This window comes from Adiantum capillus-veneris, chromosome 3 (assembly GCF_014529385.1).
Source record: "Adiantum capillus-veneris isolate H3 chromosome 3, ASM1452938v2, whole genome shotgun sequence".
Taxonomy (NCBI): domain Eukaryota; kingdom Viridiplantae; phylum Streptophyta; class Polypodiopsida; order Polypodiales; family Pteridaceae; genus Adiantum; species Adiantum capillus-veneris.
Window position 1 is genome coordinate 125,160,535 of NC_140933.1, and position 19,534 is coordinate 125,180,068.

General features: G+C 43.0%; 1 protein-coding gene across 1 annotated transcript in view; it reads left to right on the forward strand.

Moving 5' to 3' along the window:
- The window catches only part of LOC147461654 (uncharacterized), a 109,486-nt gene that overhangs the window by 44,010 nt on the left and 45,942 nt on the right, over positions 1-19,534 (forward strand). Inside the window, exons 10-11 of the mRNA XM_086509146.1 lie at positions 12,726-13,019; positions 13,245-13,979. Coding sequence (XP_086365272.1) covers positions 12,726-13,019; positions 13,245-13,859 — 909 coding nt within the window. The 3' untranslated portion in view covers positions 13,860-13,979. The remainder of the gene's footprint in view (positions 1-12,725; positions 13,020-13,244; positions 13,980-19,534) is intronic.

The window sequence follows — 19,534 nt, forward strand, 5'->3', positions numbered from 1 at the left end:
GGGAAGGTTAGATGACAAAAAGGGACCCAAGGGAAAGAATCATCATCCAAAAAAGAGGTTACAAAAAAGAGTGAAGCATAGAGCCAAGGGGATTATGGAGAGCTTGAGCCTCGAGAGCTTCAAGCTTGGAATGGAGAGCTTTAAAGTTTAGAGATATCAATGGAGAGAGTAATAGAGAGCTTGGGAGAGAGTAATGGAGAGCTTGATAGCTTGTTTGGTTATGGGAGTACAAGAGGAAGAGCCCCCCTTATATAGGTAATCAACTTAGCAAGAGGGAGGGCATCATGCTTGAGAGCGTGAGAGAGTATCTAATATATGTGACAGAGCATGAGAGACTTGAGAGAGAGAGCATGCTACAATTGAGAATGTTTGATCATTGATGTGAAAGGGAGAGCACAATTAATGTGCATGTGTGAGGGCTATGTCAGGGACCACCGGATGTACCATCTTCAAATGGATACACCGTGATCTCCGACATCCTTCTCGCTTGAGATCGACACCAAGATAGGATGCCTCCCGTTCTATGATGCAAACTCAAGGGAGTGATAACATTTACTTTTCTTTTACGAAACCCTTAACGTCGAAATATCTTTCCTTATTGCTTTGAAATTTCCAATCGAAGTCATCAAACTAAATGTGAACTCAACCTTCCAGGGTCAACTAGTGGGAGTTCTCTAATTCATCCTTGGTTTAAGGTCACTGACGCTTTTTTCTCGGCTATGACCGAGCACAACCGTCAGTACGTTCTCCTAAGATGAGTGTATTTACTAAGTATACGAATCCTCGTTCCCAAGTTTGATCCCACTCTGTAGATTGGGATCCTTTTGCCCAGATCTTAACTTAATGGACAACATAAAATTGGGTTCAAATTTCCGGTCAATAATTTTAACCCTCCAGAATCCACCCACCCACCGAATTGTTTGGTAAATGCACCCTCCAAGGTAGTACTATGATACTAGAAAACAATATTTCAGTCATGTCGAACCAAGAATACATTTCAAGCATTTGAAAGCAGCATGCAAAATGTTGCATACCCTTGCAAGTGTGCATTTATCAGGTCGTTCCCACTTTTTTCCTTTTTAGAATATTTTACTTCCTTTTTTCTTTAGTATTAGTAAAATTATCTAATTATCTTTCAAGCAATCACATATACTTCTCCACGCATATCCCTATTCTCGTCCCAGGACTTGGGTATCTTGTCTCCTTCGCCACGTGTAGAGGAGGTGCCTTGACATAATTTCCAATTCTTATTTTTCTTTATCTTATGTGGGAAAGGCTTACAAAAATAATCTTCTCTAGATTCTTTTTAAATCAATAATCCGAGAAGCAGAGCAAAGATCCGCTTGAAGAGGACAATTATGGAATAGCCCATTTACGTTGCTAGCCTTCTCAAGGTTCCTTTTTACCAAACAATTAGAAGAGTTCCTTGATTAAATCATATCCTCCTCCCTTATCTTGATCCCTTCATGGATCCATTTTGCTTCCTCCTTTTCCCGTCGGCGTCATGCCTACCCGGACTAGGCCGATTTCCAGACGCATCCGCGGGTCCCTATCACCCGGTTGGGACTCACTTTCATTCAGCAGTGAATGAACCTTAGCTCAAAACATAGACCAACGGTTATCAATCCTAGCCGAAAAGAACCATACCCCGTTGTATGCCACAGTTAAACACTTGCATCGGCCTTTTCCAAGCATGTATGACAAAGTTCACACTTAAATCTTCTATGTTATGCTAGGGCTATCCACGTCAAATCTTCTCGGTAAAGTTTTAATTTTAGTTTAAATTTAGATTAAGTTTCTTGAGTTATAATCTCTTGGTTCTTAGTTCATTTTAATCTTTAATCAAACAAGTTCTTAAGAAATACAACGAGTCTCTTGGGAGTTTAAGGTTTTATCTTGACGTAAGTTTCAAGTTAACCCCGACTTTGACGAATCCCATTTTGGTCCTTTTGCGTCATTTGCCATCCATGGGTCATCTCCATGGAGGCGATGAGAGTTTTATGTTCAAGCAACACGATCACGACATTCGTGAAGCTATCCTCTTACTCCCCCTTAGAAAATTGCAAAACAAACTGGAAAGTAGACAAACTTGAAATGAACAATGCATATGCTTTCTACAATGAGTTTTTGCTTTGATGTGATCTATGCATGGTAAACACAAAACTTCGGAATGTATCAACTTGCAATCTTGAGACAAATAATTAGAAACTTCCTTTGAGTGCTTAGCAAGGGTGAAGGAAACCCTTCCATGCATAGTAGTGTAAGAGTGAAAATGCGACATTCTTAAGAGTGGACATGCTAGTGTAGTGAAAAATGCTAATGTAATAGTGTATGAATGGTTTACAAATTCTTCTTTAAGAAGGGATTTAGACATACCTTTGCTACCGTGGAGAGGATTAATTATGTAGCTAGAAGAGGCTTATGGTTTCGGGACTTTCCAATTGACAAGAGGGAGAGGGATATTCTTAATTGGAAGAAAATTTCCACTTCCAAGGAAAAACTCCTTTGATTAAGATAGGGCTACCCTTCAAAACTTAACTCTCCTTGAGAGAATTAGTATTAACTTTATTGGTATCACTAAACAAATCTTACACACATGCTTTTTTTCTCTTTGAAAGAAGAAAAATTCTATTTCTTAATTTAAAAAAAAACTTGTGAACTTTTCATAAGAGCATTCTTTTCAAAGTAAATTATAATGTCACTTTGGATAGAATAGTTAATACTTAATTGTCCGTGATTATGTGGCAATTATCTCGTGCATCTTAAAAGAAAAGATATTTCTGGCGAGGTTTAAGGATTTGCATAGATATTAATCATCATCCAACATGCATGCTATTTTAGTATGATCTCCAGTCACCTATGGTTAAAGAGAGTGCTTTCTACTCTCTCTATGTCATATTAGTCTGGTAATCTAGAGAACGGAACTTGAAGTATAAGGATGATCTCCAATCACCTATGGTTAAAGAGAGTGCTTTCTACTCTCTCTATGCCATATTAGTTTGGTAATATAGAGAACGGAACTTGAAATATAAGTATGATCTCCAGTCACCTATGGTTAAAGAGAGTGCTTTCTACTCTTTCTATGCCATATTCGTCAGGTAATTTAGAGAACTTAAAGCAATGGAACTTGAAATAACATCGGGGCTAGTTGTTAGCAACATGGTTAGTTATGATTTGAACCATAATTAGAGGGAAACAACGAATTAAGTAGTTATTTCTTCTTCCCAAGCAAAAGGCTTGCTTATGGAAAAATGAGAGCTTAAACATAAATTTATGTAAGTATGAAAGTAAATCACTTTCAAGCAAATGTAATAGCATAAATAAAACAAGAAAACATTACCTTAGTGTGTGTATGGTCTAGTTTTCTCCTTGCTTTGGATGTAGTCGGCTCTTCACTTCGCTTGAAGACCACCAATTTGGCTACTTGGAATGAGAGAATGGTAAGAGGCAAAGGGGATTCAAGGTATGGAAATCTTGAGAATTAGAAGACAGGAGGGGGAGAGTGTAGTGTGAAGAAGAAGATCAGGCTTTGACAAACTTGATTAGAGTTTTGGCCATGGCTTCTCTTGGAGAGATGTGTGTATGTGTGTGTAGAAGGTATGTGTGTGAAGGAGGTTTGGCTATGGCTTTCTCAAGCTTACACTCAAGTTTGCACCTTGAGAAAATGAAGGAGAGAAGCAAAAAAATTGAGAAGAGAAGCCCTCTTTTTATGCACATTTTTGATAAGTGCTTCACTTATCTCGATAGCTTATTTTCCTTATCTTGATAACTTATCTTTCTTTGATAACTTATTTTACTTATCAAAACTTTCTCACAAGTTACTTACTCACCTTATCATTACCTTCTCCTTTTCTCCTTTATCTTTTTCTTTTTCCTTTTCCCTTATCTTATCTTATCCTTTATGCTAATTTTTCTCAAAATGAAAAGCTAATTTCCTATGCATTGGTTATGTCCATGTTCCCATGGCATAAGCCGGAAGTGTCTCGTGAGTATACTTTGGTGCGTAAAGTGAGCTCGAATTTTCTCGAAACATTTTTTTATTTCTATTATTTTCTTTTTCTTTTTTATCTTTAAGTCGGTGGCTTAGATGTGTTGGCCTCGTGTAAGGGCTAGGAGAAGGCCCTTACAATATGTATGATGTGGGAGAGAGAGCAGTTGCACATGCTCTCTCTCTCTCTCTCTCTCTCTCTCTCTCTCTCTCTCTCTCATGTCAAGACCCAAAAGCATCCGAGGCAAGCCCCTAATTGTTGGTTAGAATCATCGTTTGGCGGTCAACACTAAAAAAAGGCTTTTAACTATCAACAATGGAAAGAATGAAAAGCACGGAAAGCTTGGAAGAACGGAACATTGTGTACTTGGTACGAGTGTAACTATGATGAGGTTAGTCCAGAGTCCCCTCAGCTTTAGCAGAGGATATTGTTACGTGGATAGATGAGGTAGGGGATGAATCTAGCTAGCCTCTGTGAGCGTCTAGTGGCTACAACGAGATTTCTAGGACTAGTTGCATATTTCAGAGATTGTCACTAGCCTTGGTGCTGTTTTGAGTGAGGGTAGTGCAATGGTGTATATACTCTTATATTGATTCTTCACCCCTCTCGTGAAGAATCCTCCTCGGTTGGTCTCACTCCCTACCATACATGTTGGAGACGTACAATTGAGAGTAGTTTCATTGGTTCACAAGGACAATGTTTTGTATGTGGTTAGTGATAGAGTAGCTCATATGGCAGCCGGATGCACTAGGAGGATAGAGTGTCAAAGAAAAAATGACCGAGAATGTTTGAAAAGGGACAAGAGGTTCACCAGGTTTTAGGAGGTAAGAGGTTGAGAGAATGAAGAAGAGGGAGGCAAAGAAGAGGAGGAGAAGGCGACAAAGGTAGACATATATGCCTCCATTTAAGAGAGTAATAGGCGGAGGAATCCTCTGTAGGGTCTACTCTTCCGGCTTGCTCTTCTTTGGCAAAAATACCACTTGCTTCTCATGAGCCCGCTATGGTTCTTGGGGATACGCCTGTAACTTCAGTAGTTCTGATTGAAATGATGTTCCTCTTGCTGTGCTCATGATGTAGTATGAGGAGAGTTTTCTTGCTGTATATGTTATGGACATTTTGCGGTCCCTTTGTAGTGATCGCCTTTGCACATTTATCTTTAAACTGTGCCCTTGAGATGTTTACATGATAAGAAATGAGAGAGAGAGAGAGAGAGAGAGAGAGAGGACTATTAACGGTCGCTGGAGGCCAAAGTCGACCTATGGGACAAATCGGATACATCTTTGGCTACAATTCACTTCGGGTATGAGAAAAGAAAAAAAGTGCATGTTCTCCCTAACCTCAAAACTCTCATGACTCATGAGAGAGAAATATTACAATGGTATAAATCACCATGTGCTTAAAGTGTCTAGATGCTATGTCACGATTGTGACTGTGTTGCAGTATTACATCTAGTCCTAGTTGCAGATACAAGAAGTGACATGCCAAGGAGGACCCCTACGCTTGGATGGTCACAACTCTTTGCTCTAGAGACATGCCTCTTTGCCAAAAGCCACACTCCTTCAATGACTGGTCACACCCCTTCGCTCTATGGTTGCGACTCTTCGTCCAATGGTTGCAACTCTTTGCCGAAAAGACGTGTCTTTACTTCTAAAGTCGCGTCTCTTCACCATGAGACGTGTTTTTTCATTTGTGTCTACGTCTGCTATATAAGGAGCCTATTGTACTCGGTTCATTCAATCAATCAAACACACATTCGGTCTCTTGAGTCTCAGTTTGATCTTAAGTATGTAGTATTTGGTCTTAATTATAGGATTAGCACCACTAATCCTCACAGTGGTATCAGAGCAATTTTTTTTTCCCGAGCCTCTGGACTTGGCGTCTACCTAGCCTCGCCGTTGCCGATCCTACCCGCAACCCTCACCTAGTGTGTTGTATGGTTGCAGAGGAACGATGGTGTACTTCGACTACCAGTACGAGGTAGCTGTTTAATTCTATGCATATAAAAACAAAATAAAAAAAGAACGGGACAGCAGTGTGTGTGTGTGGCGTACCCGATCCTTTTTGAAACCATCTGTGCTGGTGACTCTCCATGTGGCTTTTCGTGAGGATGTGACTCTTCGAGCTCAATCTCGCACCCCTCCATGTGAAAAGGCACCGTGCTGGCAGCGAGCTCCCCCCTTCTTCTCCCTTGCTCGCACTCTTCTCTCAATTGCTGGGTTATGAAGAAGAATCGCAGAGCTGAATCACTGGGCTGAATCACCAAACCCCTTCTCTGGCTGCCCTTTCGTCACATAAACCCCTTCACCTAGAGTGCTCGCACCTTTTCCGGTGAAACGGCACTAACCTGGCAGCCCTTGATCCTTATCGCACCCCTCCAGGCGTTTAGCACCTTTTGTGCACAGAAAAAACCTCAGTAGCGCGCAATGTATTAAAACCACCAGCGCACTACTTTAAAACCCGCATCAGCTTATATATTGAAAAGCCCACCAATGCTTGACAACTTGGCCAATGCGAACTCCTAAATTGTAACCCATGTGAACACACCTTTTAAATGACCCTCTTGACCACATTCAGCTTACGTAAAAAGATACGAGAGATAGCCAACGATGCCATTTTTCGAAGGTTTTCCTCCAACTTCTCCTTCCAGTGCTGGCTTGGTGTGCACACACTACGCACAATACCTTTCGTCGACGAGAGCAGTTGAATAACCAGTTACACAAAATTTCCCGATGAAATTTTGCCCGAGAATTTCGCTACACATGCAAGCGATCAAGATTCCAGATTCTTCTACTCAGAGCCGGAAGTGATAATTATTCTAGATTCCCCAACTCCAGAGCGCAAATTTATTCCAGAGGCACTTTTCGCTCTCGAAACACTCGTCCCAGAACTTGTTCTCGAACTAGAACGTACATCTACTCGAGTTTCCTTTGAGGTGTAACCATGCCGACATCACACGATGGAGAAGGTCAATCTGAAGACGCCCCTACTCTCATCAAGGAGCAGATGGCCACACTTTCCACAAGCCTCGCATCACTTCACACTCGCTTGGATCAGATGCAGATGCAAAACACTTCTCAGAGTCGTTCTACGACTTCTCAGACGACTGTTGTTGCTTCTTCACCACCTTCTTCTGAAGCCTTTGTGGACGAACAAAACGAACCAGATCCAACTGATGAGGTAGAAAACATTGAACTTCAGTTACTTTATAAATTTTTTAATGCTGCACAGAAGAAGAAACTGGATATTAAGCTGCCCGAGTCCTATAATGGTTGCCGCGACAAGCGGGGGCTGGACCAATGGCTATTCAAAATGGAGGTCTACTTGTCCAACACGGACTTAGTAGAGAGTAAAAAAGTTACACTTGCTAGTTCTTTGCTAAAGGACACAGCATTTCTTTGGTGGCAACGACGGGTTGCTGATGGTAAACACACACCTTCTTGGGACAAATTCCGGCGTGCTATTCGTAAGGCGCTCGAACCTGCCAATGTGGATTTTCATGCCCGGTCCTCTCTCCGCCGTCTGAGCAAGACTGGTTCCTTGGTCGCATATATCAGAGAGTTTCAGAGACTAACTCTGGAGATAGAGAATCTCAGCCCCTCTGATAAACTACACAGTTTTATTGACGGGCTTGAACCAACCCTGAAGGACGATGTGCACAAACCTTGGATGTTGCAATAGCATATGTGGAGCGTCTTGGCGATAATTGGCGTCCTACATGGATTTTTTTTCCGTGTGACAGATCTTCAAATAGCGCTCGCTTTTCACAGCGCGATCGCAAAGAAAGCTATAGCCAAAGTCAACATCAACAATCTCAGTTCAGACTGCAAGCAACAAAGCCTTATTCAACTTCAAGGTTCCATTCTCAAGATCGACAATCTCAAAGCAGATCTTCTTTAAATGTTCCACTTGATAGTGGTAAAGGACGTGATTTTTCTCAAGATTGGCGTTCCAATTCTCAGCAAGGCTCTTTGTCAAATCTTTCTTCGACTTCAAAGAAGGACAGATTATGTACAATTTGCGATGGTGACCATAGATGGTATCAATCAAGGACTAGCACTCTTGGTTTGAATTGTCGGCTTGCCCTCTACTTGGTGGAGAGAGAGCGACGACTACAACTCTAGGTGGTCTCGTACGTTTTGTCCTCGTACGAAGACGTGCGGTATTTTGTCGCACGATGATGTTACGTACGTTCAAAAAAAACAAGCGTACAATTGTAGAGCTTGGAAGATGTAGACTTGGGGAAGGCTTGAGAGCTATGAGGGAGGGAATGGAGAGCTTGAGAGCAACGCCTCATGAGAGAGCTCGAGGAGAAGCTTAAGAGCTATGAGTTTATGAAGAAGAGGAGAAAAGAGGGTATGCTTCTACAGAGTTAGGGCCTTGAGGCCCTTGAATCTTGAGCTACAGGAAAGGAGGGAGACAAGAGGAGCATTATGCATAATGGAGGGAGGGAAAAAGAAAGGGAGAGAGAAAAAAAGTTCTATTAACGTCCTTGTCGAGGCCAAAGCTGGCCTATAGGACAAATCATATACATCTTTGATTACAATCCACTTTGGGTATCATCAAAAAAGAAAGGTGCATGTGCCAACTAACTTGAAGTCTCTAATGACTCATGAGAGTTAGATATTACAAATGATAGAATCACCATGTGCTTAATGTGACTAGATGTGTGCATGTGTCAATGTCCATGTCTTTGACAAGGGGGGTGTGGTCTTGAAATCCCTAATAATAGCTTTTTCCTCCTCTGTAAACTGTCCATTTTCTTTGTTTCCTTGCTTCTCTGACGCATTGGATTCCTGAGAGAGAGAGAGAGAGAGAGAGAGAGAGAGAGAGAGAGAGAGAGAGAGAGAGAGAGAGAGAGAGACCATGTACAATGTGAGGGAGGGGGATAAATTATAATGGGCAATGAGCATTGACTCTTGAGGTAATCTCACAAAGGTATCCTAGGCTAAATGTGTCATGTGCACATCTAAGCCTATGTGCATGTGGACAAGCTATCTTAGGTCTAGGGTTCAAGTCAGCTTAGGAAGTGTTCAGGCAACTTTGTGAGCCTGTGAGTAGGCCGTGCATGTCCAGGCACTCTAAGTAGTTGCATATCCTCTGGTTGCACACAGCATGATCATTAGCATGACATTTAGTACCCATCATGAGTATTTTACAGTGCATAGAACCCATTTTCCCTATTTACTCATTTTTCATTTAATAAGTGACTTTGTTGGAAAAGTGTGTAGGGAAAATTTGCTAAGTATCTATATAAGAAACCTAGCGCTAGCACTTTCTGGCAGAAGAGGTAGAAGAAGTTCCAACAACTTGCAATGCACCTTCTCAGCAAGACTGGCAGGAGGCCTAGCGTTTCCAGCCAACAGAGAAGACAACGTTTTTGGCTATAGATCAAGGCTAGCGTTTTTGCTACATGCAGATTCAGCCGAGCGTTTGCAGATTTCCGCGTCAGATCAGCCCAACACATCAGCGTTTTCAGTTTTCAGCACCTAGGCACCGTAGATTCAGCCATTAGCCTCACAAATCTTACCTACCCGCAACAGATTCTCGCTGAACCGTCGGGTCAGCCAGCGTTTTCAGATTCAGCCTGCTGTCCATTGATTTCAGCATCGGCGTTTTCAGCGCATAACCGTCGCGTCGCCGCCATCAACCCATCGCCGTCCTCGCCGACACAGTGTCAGAGATTAGCAGAAAGTCAGCGTTTTTGCAGATTTCAGCAGTTCAGCCCTAGCGTTTTCAAATTTCAGCCCGTCCTTGTCGTCGTCCTCATTGTCGTCGACATCGTCGGCAAGTCCATTGCATCTAGACCATTGTACCAGATGTGTTCAATCAATAGCATATACCTCTCTCGCCATAGAGAGGAGGGCCCTTGGAGGAGGGTTTGAGAACCGTCTGGTGTCGTATTCTTCTCTCTCTCTCTCTCTCTCTCTCTCTCTCTCTCTCTCAATCTTAGCACCTTCATTCACAATAGCATTCACTTCGTTTGTGATCATTGCATTCTCTCACTAAAGGAACGGAAGGCTCTCCCTTCCGTAAGTAAAGGAACCCTTGAGCATAGTTCCGATACACCTGACAAAATGTGTGCAAAAAGTTCCTCTCCAAAAGGCAAAGTCAAATAGTCAAATTGCTAGTTGGCAGTCAACATGATTGTTTCGATCGGACGTAACGGACTAAACAACCGGAGGGGACGAGACCGTACGGAACCGGACTAAATGTCCCGTCCAACGGACACAAACTACCCTGCTACAACTCGACACTAGTCAAGCTCAACCAAGCCATTCACCCAACCAAGTGCGACCCCAACACAATTGAGAAGGTTCACCTTGACAATCGTACCAACCAAGGCATCTTGGTCTTCAAGACTAAAGAGGTGCACATAGCACTTCTACAACAAGCACGACTTCTCAAGGGCACCAAAGTATGGGTAAGTGAGGCCTTGACCCCTGCCCAACTCAAAGTCAAGAAACAAGAACTCCAAAAGGTTCGAGAAGCACGAGCAACTGAAAAATGGGCCGTCTACAAAGGCGGCAAAGCCATCATCAAGGAATTCCGGGCTCCCAACCCCCCCCCCCTTCCAAAAGGAAAAAAAAGAAAAAAAGTGACATGTTACAATTTTGTTGTATCCACATTACTCATGATTCTCCATGTACTCCTCTAGTAAGAGGTCTAGCCATGCATGTTTTCTTGGTCCCATAGGTCATATTTGACCTCAAACGACGATAATGAAATCTATCTATCTATTTTCTTCGGCTTTGTTTGGTTTCTATATTGATGAGATAGTTGACTTTATTGAGATTGTAGAAGATAGGAGAGCACAATTGTCAGGTATATGGATACCTTTTTTGCTTTATGCCAATGATATTGTGCTTATTTCAGACTCTCAAGTGGGTGTGCCGGGACATCGAGATGCATTAAATGCTTTTGCACATGATAGTGTGCTCTCATCAACCTTGGCAAAACCAAGGTGATGGTATTTAATACTACAACGTAGTGGGTCAGGAGATCAACACCTATTTTTACATATGTATAGGAGATAGTGGAGTATGTAAACTCTTATACATTTCTTGGTGTTGTGTTTAGTGGACCTACTTTCTCTATGAGAGGTGCTGCAGAGGCGAGATCGACGAAGGGATATGGAACATAAGGAGGACTACAGAGGATATGTTCATAGATGCAGGTTTAGGAGCCATGCACTAAACTGTGGGTATTTGACTCATTGGTCACTTCCACCATGCTTTATAGAGTGCAGATATGGAGGCCTAGCCTAGATCATCAAAGTAAATCAGGGCGCACATATGATGGATGAGGATCCATGGAGAGATCACTTGTATCTATGATCTCCAGGTTGATCCAGGTGAAACCCTTAGTGCCACATGATTATCAGAGTTGAGTTGAGCGCACCACCTGGCACCAATTGTAGTGGAGGCTCTTGCTGGATGAGTGTCTTTCATTCATAGCACATGGGAGCTAACACGCAACAGAATGCACGACTAGTGCTTGAGTCATCGCGAATATGGGTCAATGAGGGTGATACTTCATGTTGGTTTGCAAAGATATCATGTTTGTTTGAGCTACATGGACAGGCTGCCCCCTATTCAGTATTCCCTAGATGCACCATCCCACACCCACACACTTTCAGAGATTAGCAGATTATCAGACATGATCTCATTCAGCTGGATACTAGGAGGACTTGACTGTCTCCGTCACATGAGTGGGGAACAAAGATGGCTTTTTATCAAGGCCATCTTGTCCGGACGACAGATGATGGGTTTATCTCATGCCCCAAGTATATGGACACCCACCTATCTCATGGCATTAGATGTGTTATTGATAAGCTATGCACCTCATCTCACCAGTTAGAGATAGAGACTGGCTGACTGGCTGATACCCCTAGTGGAGAGATTATGCCAGGTTTGCTAGAGAGAGCAAGTCTTAGGTGGTTCCAAACATACTGTACATGGCGGATCTATACTTTGTTTTGTACAGAAAATATTTTTATGTACGTAAAATACGTACTCTTGTAAAAAAACCTCAATTTATCGAACTTTCTAGGTCATTTCCAATTAAAACAAGATTACATGCATTAGCTTTTAGAGACATTTGAAGGAATCTTTGTTTATGTGCCAAAAAGTGTATGGATTGGCCGGAAACACTTCACGAAATCACTCAATGGCCTTATCTCCTCAAAATAAATAGATAAATAATTTTGACTTGTACGGATCGATCCGTACCGTATGGATCGTAGAGTACGTCCGTACAGTATGGAACTGATCCGTACGTATGTTTTGAAAGAGCCTTGGAGCAAGAGACAGAGGAGCACTATATCTGCCAATGCGCAGCATACTATGAGATCTGTGGGCATTTTCATCGCTTATTCAGAGAGGGCTTTGGCCCCTTATCCCGCATCATATGATCAGAGGTGCTTAGATCTCTTTTTGCTGGAGATCTGTAGACTCAGAGAGACTACCCTCAGAAGCAGAGGACCCACATAGAGAGGATCGATACGGGCCAGATCACTTCGTTTACAGGGGAACTACTTGGGATGGCCCACTACAGGCTACTGTGTCACACCCTCAGTGGGGCATTCTTCTTGATTGAGCCATCCAACTTGGTCGCTCACAACGCCCGAGGATGTGAGGATCTTCACGCCATAGAAACTGTGCTCAGAAAAAAGCTCATGAAAGGTTCACAAATCACCTTTTTAATCTTGCTCACTTGATAGGTTAACTTCTATTCCAGGTACAAGATCTGAGGAAAGATGCCGTTCAACTTCGAGATGGACTATCAGAAAGTGATCAAAAGCTGAAAGAATTGAAAGAGTCTGCTGATCTCAGGCAGGTGGAGTTAACTGAAGCTAGAAGAGCAAAACAGGAGTTGAAGAAAGAAAAAGATACTATTGAAAAGGAGAAAAGTGACCTCTCTGTCAAGCTGCAAGAAGCTCACAAAGAGGTTAATGAACAAGCTAGTCGAGTTGCAGAGTATTTGAGCATCAATGAGGAGCTTTTGGATTTTGCGCAAAGAAAGGAGAACGAGGTAAGTCAGCAGTGGCAAAAAAACCAGCTTTTTTGCAATTTGGTAATTAAGTCTTTGTGGTGGCTGACCTTTTTTTTGGGAAAAAGATTTGCTTTTATTTCAGATTGTCATACTTTGCTTTACAATAAGTAGTCGTGTCTTTGGACCTGTAGAAATACATGGTAGTGAATTTGAAGATATAAAACATCTGACAATGCATCTTTGTCCTTTCCCTTATATTTACAGGTATCTGTTCTCAGCCAGCAGGTGCAAACTCTACAAGAGCAGATTTTAGAGAAGGCAAATGCTGATAGCAAGCTCCAGTCAGACTTTGAGGAAGCACGAAAGGAATTGAATGAGGTTCAAAAGGCTTACAGCTCTATAGAGTCTGAGAACGAACTTCTCAAGTCAAAACTTTCTGAAAACAATTTGCAGTTGTTGCAGCAGGAGGGCACCATTGCAACCCTCACGAAGCAAATGGCAGACATCATGCAGGGTCGCGACTCCATGCTTGAGGAAGCTGCTCAATTCCATGGCTATTTGCAAAATGCCAAGTACAAGGAGTTTGAGCTTGAGAATAAGCTGAGACAGTCCTCTTCACACATAAAAGATCTAGAGAAAAGACTTCAGGATATGGAAAGTGAGTCTATTAGGTCGCGGTCAGAATTGGCAGACTTAAAGAAGCAAAATAGTACACTGCAAAAGTTGGTGGAAGACAAGGACAATGATACGTTGGGCTTGAAAAAATCTGTGAATGAGCTGAGGAAAAAAGTTCAGGATCTAGAGGAGGAAGTACTGTTGAAGGAAGGCCAGATAGCTATCATCAGCAGCCAGAACAGAGAAAACTATGAAACTTTTTGATTCTTTTGAGAGAGTTGCACTCCGGTCCTTTGTATTATGTGAATGCCTGTGAAGGAATTTAGGTGCCTTGTTGAGCCTTTTCATATCTTGGATCGAAAGCCGCTATAGTTCTCGTCAAAGGTATGTTCACATCATTTTGTGTGAAATGAAATGAAATGTTATATTAACGTCTTCAAAAGGCCAGAATGACCTATGAGACCAAACTGATACAAAGTGGTGAATCTGTTACAATGTCTAGGTACCTTAGTACTAAAGTACTAGGTGTGAAAAGTGTGAAAGTGAATGTGAAAAACTAAATACAAAGTATTAAATAAACTTCTTAGGAGCATTCTGGGTGTCTGGCTAGAATGCTTTTAATCGTTTGTTGTAGTCTCCTCCGGTGAAGTGTGCTTCTGCCTCTTGGTCTTGGTCGTCTCGATTTCCTAAGCTCAATCGCTCTGTCAATTAGGGTGCCTTTGGTATGAATGTGGGTACTCCTTTGTGTTGGCTGCTGGCCTCCTGCTTCCCCTTCCACTCCTGCTTCACTCGATACGAAGAAATCTGTGATCTGCCTCTGAGGCTGTAGTGCTCTTTGTCTTCTCATTAGATTATCCCTGTGCCGATGTAGTTCCAGTAGGTACAAGCCTAAGCATCTTTGATCTTGGTATTGCATGATTCTATCTAGAGGTCCAAAGCCTTCTTTAAAGAGGCAGTGAAAACGCCCACGTATCTCGTAGTATACTGTGCAGTGGCATATGTAGTGTAATTCTGTCTCCGGCTCCATTCCGCATAACTTGCAAATTCTGCTTTGAGGTGGGATTCCCCTAAATCTGCCAAATTCAATTTCCAACTGGTGTGAGGATGTACGAATGTGACCAATAGCACATCTCAAACCATGAGACAGGTGGGTATCCATGTAACTCGGGCGAATCACAAATCCATCTTCAGATAGTTGTAGGAAGTTTTCTTTGTAGTTGGCCATCTTCGTGCCCAGCTCTCGTGTAGGGTCTACCCATGTCCTCTTAGTATCCAACTGTATAAGATCCTGTCGGATGATTTTATTAATCTCCGTTCGTGTAATTGCCAGTGATGGAGCCTCAAGTGAGTATTGGAAGGGGGGTAATCTTTCCATACTGAACCCGTGTCTCTGAAACCACGATGACAGTTGCGCATACTAGCATGATGTATCCCCTTTCATTGCCAATTGTCGAGAGGATTCAAGGGCCAATCTAGTATATCGGCAGTTATTTGTATCCCACAAACGATGCATAAAGGACACTGATTTGGTAAGAGCTTCAATTTCTATCGGAGGGGCCGCTAGGTCCGCTCGGGTAATTGCGTGTGGTACGGAGGCCTTGGCTCTAATCAATCGGGAAATCATAGATACCAAAGGTCTCTCCATTGACTTCCAATTATCCTGATCCACAGATGGTCCCCAAATCTGGACCCCATAAAGCATAGCCGAAGCCACCATAATATCAAAGAGCCACAGTTTTGTTCGTGGTTCCTGAAACTGCACTTGTGAACACATCCTCTCCAACCCTCCCAAGGCCGCAGAGGCTCTAGATAATCTAGCATCCGTTGCTTTCTTAAGAGTAAACTTCGGTCCTGCAAATACCACCCCAAGGTATGTGTATGCATCTGTGTACTCTACTGTATCCTGGCCATATGCAAATGTAGGTGCCGATCTCCTAACCCACTGCGGTGTGGTGTTAAACACCATAACTTTGGTTTTACCCAAGTTTACCGACAGTCCACTGTCCTCCGCGAATTTATGTAAAGCATCTAGCTGCCTCTGCATTCCATCTGGTGATTCTGCTATCAATACAATATCATCTGCATACAACAGCAAAGGGATCCATGACCCTGCAAGTTGAGCACCTCTGTCACCTTCTCTCTCAATGTAATCTGATACCTCATCGATGTACATACCAAATAAAGTAGGGGACAGTGGGCATCCCTGCTTTACTCCAACGGTGGAATGAACAATGTCGGAATCCCCTTCTGGAGTACGTACAACTGATCCGTATAAGGCCATGATCCCCCAAATAATCTCTTTGGGGACCCCTAACTCTTGCATCCTACGCATCAGTTTGGCCCTTGGTATTGTATCAAAAGCTTTCCGAAAATCCACAAAGCAACAATACATCCTTCTCCCGTTTGCTCTTCCTTCCTCAATAATGGCTCTGAGCGTAAGAATATGATCTAAAGTGGAATAACCCCTTCTGAATCCAGCTTGTCGTGTTGCCCTTATGCCCTCATTCTCTACCCATCTACTCAATTTTTGTTCAAGAATGGATGCGTACAGTCGGGTCAAAGTGTGACCTACCATAATGGTACGGTAGTTCCCGGGTATCATAGGATCCCCTGACTTGAAAATAGGTATGATAGTAGATAATTTCCAAGATTCAGGGAATCCTTCACACATGACCCGATTAAACAGACGAGCAAGGACTTCTGAAAGTAGATCCCTGGCATGGATCAGATGTTCTGCTACTAAACCCTCATGATCATATGCTCTTCTTGTCTTCATCTTATCAATGGCTTTTTCCACCATTTCTGTAGTAAAGAAAGTACTAGTAGCAGGGCATGGCTCTAGCGGAACTGGTAATGGAGGCTGTCCAGATACCATATATAATGATGTTACATATTGACCCCAGATCTCAAGAGAAGTGATCGTCGGATGCGGTGAGTGCTCACGAAATAAGCGTCAGGCCTCATGTGAGTCCCGACTCATGAAGAGCTGATATAAATCCTTCTCCAGTTTGGCTAAAAATGCCCTTTTCTTGCGACGTACTATACGCCGAAGAGCAATCCGAGACTGCTTATATGTGATGATCCCAAGTGTAAGCTCTTTCTAGACTTGGGTTCTCGTCTCTCTGCATGCCTCATCATACCAATTGTTTTGAGGCGTGTTCCCAGATCCTCTCTTCTGATCAGGTTGAGTATGTGGGTATGCCTCTTGTGCTGCTCCATGTAGTATCTCTGTTAATTGAGAAGTAATCTCCTCTACAGTATATACTGGCTCGGCTGCCCACATCCTATTATAGATCTTTTCCACAGACTGAATCAGTTTTAGGCGTGAAAGTATATCTTGTGTGTGTCTTCTTCCTTTGTACTTGAGAGGCATTGTATTGGAAGGAGATTGATAAGGTCAATAGAGCATGATCCACTGCAATCCCAACCGGCCTGGGTCCCACCATAAAGTCCTTGATACTAGAAATAAAGCTTGGTGAAGTCATGACATAATCCACTGTACTGGCCCCATGCCTGTGCGGGAAGCATGTGAATCCCCCATATAACGGGAAATTCTCTAGACCATTAAGTATGGCCAAACCATGTATAGTTGCCATCTCCATGAGATGTCTCCCATATTCAGTGTGTTCTTTATCTTGTGAGTTTCTAGTAAGCCCTCTCTGTGATAAATCCACTTCTCTGAGCATTTCCTCAGAAGTATCATAGAATACTGCTTGAGAGTTGGCCGTTCTGGCGTTAAAGTCTCCTAAGAGAACGATGTCTCCATCTCTAGAGAACTCCCATATGTCATTATTCAATATGGAGAAAGGGGATTGTCCTTTAGGTGAGGAGTAGACTGAGGTACTCGGAGGGAAGTAGCATATAGCGATATATAGAAATCTACCTGTCTCGGCTCTCATTCTCACCCACATATACCTTGCTTGCTCATCTTTCCTGATAATCTGTAGTAGTGGTTTCAACTCCTCTTTAAATAAGACTGCTACTCCTCCTGAACCCCGGCTACCCTGTAGAGATCTCTGTGAGAGAGGATCCCGACCGAGGGCCTAAACCCTAGAAGTAGCAAAAGAACCAGAAGCGGTAGCAAAAGCAAAAGCAGTAGAAGAAGTTTTACCAACTTGCAAAGTCTTGCCAAGTGGCCTTTTTTTAAAGAGGAGTTCCCACCAACTTATGGGACCCGTCTCATGGGGGCCCAAGTAACCTAAAGAGATTAAAAGTGGGACTCACACACAAGTTTGAGTGGAGCATGATGATGTGGCAGATGTACGGACGCCCGCATTTTGCATTGGTAGTGCCACGTGGTGAATAGATTTCCGCGTTTTGCACTGCTGACGTGGCAGCTGTACGGATTTTTTTGAAATGCGCTGACAGCTTTTCATGCCAAGCTTTAGGACCAGATGCTTTTGAGTTTGAAAGCTTTTCATGGCCAAGGGCCCTTCAAATATGAGCCAAGGGCTCATTCTTTGGCATGCTTTCGGGTGAAGGTGTAGAGCGTTAGTACCGGCTTGTACTGAGTTGAAGCAATATAAAGAAATCCGAATGGGGCGTCAAGGTTTCGGGCCAGTGTTCTCTCTTGGGCCGAACTTTGCCACACCCCGTCTCGTATAGTGCATCTCTTTGAGTTTAGTGTCCTTTGAAGTGCTTAAGGTTGTTCAATCTGTTCTTTTCCGTTGGCTCGTGGTGCCCGTCCCCGTTACAAAAGCAATGTGCAAAGTTGTCTTTTAGGATGTTTGGTCTATTTCTGGTAATTAAAACGATGAATGATGTGTCTATGAAATTGCGATAACTGTTGGAATTAGGGTTGCAGAGAAACACACAGCTTGGAGAAGACGAAGGAAGCTCAAGGCACACAATAGAGAGTGTGTTACTTGGTGTGCAATGGAAAGATAGATAGCCCTAGAGTGATGGGCGTATATACAATGCATGGGGGAAAAAACCTCCTAAAGAGGGAAAAAATGCACCGGCGGTCCTAGTCACCGGCGGTCCTAGTGATGTGTTCACACACATCACTACCACATGTATATGGTAACAAATCCCTCCTGGAGTGATGCGGTGAACGAGAGCTGGCACATGAGTAAAGGGAAGTGCCATGCCTGAGGACATGATCAGTCCACAAAGGGGAGTAAGCCCAAAGCTTTGCGGAAAGCTTCGAGCTTCTCATGAGACAATGCCTTTGTGAAAAGATCTGCCAGGTTGTCCTGTGTTGGCACATAAGCCAAGCTGATCTCTCCTGCTGAGAGCCTCTCCCTGACATAGTAGTAATGCACCTCAATGTGCTTTGTGCGAGCATGAAAAACTGGATTCCTCGCAATTGCCAATGTGCTTTGACTGTCAGTGTAGATAGTGTTGGCAATGTCTTGTCCAACACCCAAATCAGCCATAAGGCGTCTGAGCCATACACACTCAACCGTAGCTATGAAGACTGCCCTGTACTCAGCCTCACAACTCGAGTGGCCACAGTAGGTTGCTTCTTGCTCAACCATGATATACATGAACTGCCAAGCATGAAACAAAAACCACTTGTGGACACTCGCGTGTCAAAACAACCAGCCCAATCTGAATCCGAAAAAGCATGTAAATCTTGCGGCAATGATCCTTCCTTGGGATAAAACAAGCCAAGATGTAAAGTGCCACTAAGGTAACAAAAAATCCTCTTGAGAGCCTGCCAATGCTTAGACCCTAGGCTATGCATAAATCTGCCGACCTGTGAGACTGCAAACTGAATATCTGGCCTCGTGCTGCATACATAAATGAGGCAGCCAACAACAGTTTGGTAAAGAGTGACATCAGCAGGATCGCAAGCATCATGTAGACTCAACTTCAAACCTGTTTCCATGGGAGTGGCACAACAGGTTTTCAATGATTAAGTCCAAACTTACATAGCAATGTCTCTATGTAACTTTTCTGACACAAGGCAATACCAATCACAGTGCTTAAACTGT